Source organism: Protobothrops mucrosquamatus, unplaced genomic scaffold (genome assembly GCF_001527695.2).
Source record: "Protobothrops mucrosquamatus isolate PMUCROS unplaced genomic scaffold, P.Mucros_1.0 scaffold825, whole genome shotgun sequence".
NCBI lineage: Eukaryota > Metazoa > Chordata > Lepidosauria > Squamata > Viperidae > Protobothrops > Protobothrops mucrosquamatus.
The window spans coordinates 160,211-164,113 of NW_015387085.1; the positions used below are offsets into that span (position 1 = coordinate 160,211).

The 3,903-nt window shown below is 38.4% G+C and overlaps 1 protein-coding gene across 1 annotated transcript in view; it reads left to right on the forward strand.

Moving 5' to 3' along the window:
• LOC107290091 (vomeronasal type-2 receptor 26-like) overlaps nt 1-3,903 on the forward strand; it is a 17,256-nt gene extending 13,353 nt beyond the window's left edge. Inside the window, exon 6 of the mRNA XM_029284684.1 lies at nt 3,002-3,903. Coding sequence (XP_029140517.1) covers nt 3,002-3,903 — 902 coding nt within the window. The remainder of the gene's footprint in view (nt 1-3,001) is intronic.

A 3,903-nucleotide genomic window follows, 5' to 3' on the forward strand; every position in this document is an offset into this window, starting at 1 on the left:
AAACTATTCAACGTCTGTAGGAAGAGAGAAAGAATAAGCACTTTTAAACAGGTGCTAGCCAAGGAAAGAAAACAAAAGTTATTTTATCTCATAGTTAAGTTGTATGTAACATGAACTGATTTTTTTTTAAAGTATCATTTTAAAATGTATTAAGGCCAATGAAGTATACAGTACTATAAATACATATATACTATACCAGTGATGGTGAACCTTTTAGAGACCGAGTGCCCAAACCGCAACCTAAAACCCATTTATTTATCGCAAAGTGCCAGGGCTGCATCAGCATTGGGGTGCCCTTATGGGGGGGCAGGGAGGTGCCTCTGAGTGCCCCCTCTGGCATGCAAAAACCGGGGACGCAAAAATGGGCCACTGTGCTGGAAGGCGCAAAAACGGCCATGCCATGAGGTGCAGATACAAGGCGCTGCACCATGCAAGAATGGGGCAGGGCTAGTGAGTATCACGCAGGCACTAGTCCCTCCCCATTTGCAGCACATGTGTGCTCGCGGCCCTGTGCATGCATGCATGCATGTAAAATGCTTCCCCCTCTCTTTTCTTCCAGTCCACCAATCAACAATGGTTGGTGACCTCTGCTCTACCACCTCTATTCGAGCTTGCTAGTCGGCTGCTTCACCTCCTTTGTGCTGGGCAGGGCTCCTGCTCTGGGCAGCAGTGGTGGCCTGATGCACCTGCTGCTGGCGGCGGTGGCGCATGTGCCAGCAGAGAGGGCTCTGAGTGCTGCCTCTGGCACACGTGCCATAGGTTCGCCACCACTGTACTATACCCATCATGCTATTTCCTTTCAGGCTCAGCATCCTAATGCAGTGAACAAAACAAAAGAATAAGAAATGGTACAAAAAATTAAAGGCATGACATAAGAAAAAGAAATGTAACTAAAACTAGTTTACACTAACACCCTTCACTTACCATTTCTGTTTTTGCAAAGAATCCTTCATTCTATTACATAAATAAATTGTTTCATTCATTCCCTTTTGTTCTTTAAAATTCTCAAGTCTCTATATCCATACACTTTTACTTCATAAGTTTTGGACCTCATTTTTTCTCTTTATCTAACACAACCATCTCAATGAATCTTCTTTCTTATTGATCACTCAAACAGCATTGATCATGCTGACTGATTACCTCTAGTAACACTTCTGCTGTGCAAGCTGCACTAGTTACTAGTAGTTTTCCAGATCCAAATCAAACTGATGGTTGTTACTTAAAAAAATATTAATGGCATAAATGTTGGCAGTCTATGGGACCACCTGCCTCCAATTGTTTCTGTTTCACATGAAAATCTGTTTCTGTTTGGTATACTAGTTAAGTTACTGGCCTAGAAACCAGGAGATAGTGAATTCTGCCTTAGATATGAAAACCAGCAAAGTGACTTTGAGCTAGACACACTCTCTCAGCCCAATGCATCTCACAGGGTTGTCGTTGTTGTTGAGACAATAGGAGGAGGAAGGAATATTAGGTATGTTTGCCTTCTTGAGATCCTTGTGAAGTAATAGAGACAGGATAAAAATCTGTTAAATAAATGTACTACTAGAATGCTGTCTAGAAAACAAATGGAAAACAGACTTCAAAACACCAATTTTTAGATTTCCTAATTGCTCCTCTGAGTAGGAGGTTCTCATTTTTCTTCTAAATAATCAAGCTTCAGCAGATAGACTTTAATTCTTATATTAATTTTAAACATAAAATTAAAATGTTTATAGTTAAAATAAGAATTAAAGTACTTCATCTTTCCAATAATCTTTGTAAATTTTAGCAATAACCATAGCTTGTAGAAATCTTGATGTTTTCTTTGCACTACTAATTGCTTCAGCCTTTTTTGTGTAAGCTTTAATTTTTATTTCCTATGTGATTTGTTATAATATGACCACTTTTTAAAATATTTATAGTTGACCTTAAGTAAATAAAGTTATGGTCCTAAACTAATATTCCTCTAACATTGCTACAAACAGTTCATACATTTGTTCATATTAAACATCCAAATTATATCAGCCACATATGTCTTACTCCCTCAATCATTTGCTGAGCATTCTGTTTATTCTCACACAAACATCACTTCAATCATACAGTGCTATTATCACATTTAGCAATCAACCTTCAACTCCAAATTTGTGTAATTCTTCAACCTTTTATCATATACTTCCTATAAATCAACAAACTTAAGATAATCTCTCTTGTTCACATTCTGTCAAGTTCTTAGAGGCCAATTGAAAACCACTTGAAGTTCTGGAATGATATTTACCACAACTACTTAAAGGAATAGAATCTTGAAAGCCTGCCAACATAATTCTCCATATCAGCATATACCTACAAAAATTAAGGCAAAGTTACTCTAAGCTCTTTTTCTTATTTGGACCATAGAATCTCTTCTATAATGGACTTTTTCCTTCCCTCCTTGTTTCAAGGTCTATTAGATATTCCACCATGCTACCTGTAATGGTATGTAAAAAATGATCTTGCCATACTGGGCAAAGGGATACTGCAAAGGAAATGGTAAAGTAAGAGACAGCATAGCCTGGAGACAAATAGTAGGCAGGGCAAGAAGCTCAAAAGAGACCCTCCGTAGTTTCTCAGGGTGTAAGGGAGTTGGGGGAACAGGAAAGAATTTTACTTTCATACTTGCATGATTCCGTGAATGTAGATTTACAATAAAGAGGAAATAGCTCAACTGGTTGTGGCCCCTACCTAGTTTACCCTGTGAGGCCAAGACTTCCTCCCTCATTAGACTCACTTTCCCTCTCCACTATGAAATACACTGAGGAAAAACAATTCCCTATTTCTCCCCAGTAAATGAAAACAGTCATGTGTCAATTAAATTTAGCAGGAATCTTGGTAAACAAAATATTTTATAAAACTATAAAAATAATGATTATACATTTACAATAATAAATTACCTTTATGATTGTTATATGATAATTGATGTCATGCTGAACAAATATACAAGCTGTATGAGAATAACATCTCATCATTTCTTCTTTTTTTTCAGACAGAAACAAATGTTCTAGATGCAACAACACATTCTATCCAAATAAGAAACATGATTTTTGTATTCCCAAAACTGTTAGTTTCTTGACTTATAAAGAACCATTAGGGATCACTTTAGCCTGTCTTGCACATTCTTTTTCTTTGTCTACTGTACTTGTGTTTGGAGCATTTATGAGGCACCATAACACTCCCATTGTGGTAGCCAACAACCGGGACCTGACCTATACTCTCCTCATATCCCTCTTCCTCTGCTTCCTTTCGGCACTGCTCTTCATTGGCCAACCAGGAAGATTTACCTGTCTTCTCCGACAAATAACTTTTGGCATGGTCTTCTCAGTGGCTGTTTCTTCTATCTTGGCAAAAACCATCACAGTGGTTCTGGCTTTTATGGCTACCAAACCAGGATCCCAGATGAGAAAATGGGTGGGGAAGAAATTGACTAATTCCATTGTTATTTCCTGTTCCCTGATCCAAGCAGGCATTTGTACTCTTTGGCTATCAATGAACCCTCCATTCCCAGATGTTGATATGATCTCAGTGACTGAAGAAATTATCCTGCAATGTAATGAAGGCTCTGTGACCATGTTTTATTGTGTCCTTGGCTATATGGGTTTCCTGGCTCTTATCAGCTTCATCACAGCTTTTCTTGCCAGGAAATTACCTGACACTTTCAATGAAGCCAAGTTCATCACCTTCAGCATGTTGGTCTTTTGCAGTGTTTGGTTGTCCTTTGTCCCAGCATACCTAAGTTCCAAAGGGAGATACATAGTGGCTGTGGAGATCTTTTCTATCTTTGCTTCGGGTGCTGGACTTCTGGGATGCATCTTTTTCCCCAAATGTTATATCATTGTGTTTCGGCCAGACCTGAACAACAAGGAACAACTAATGAGAAGAAAAGAGTGA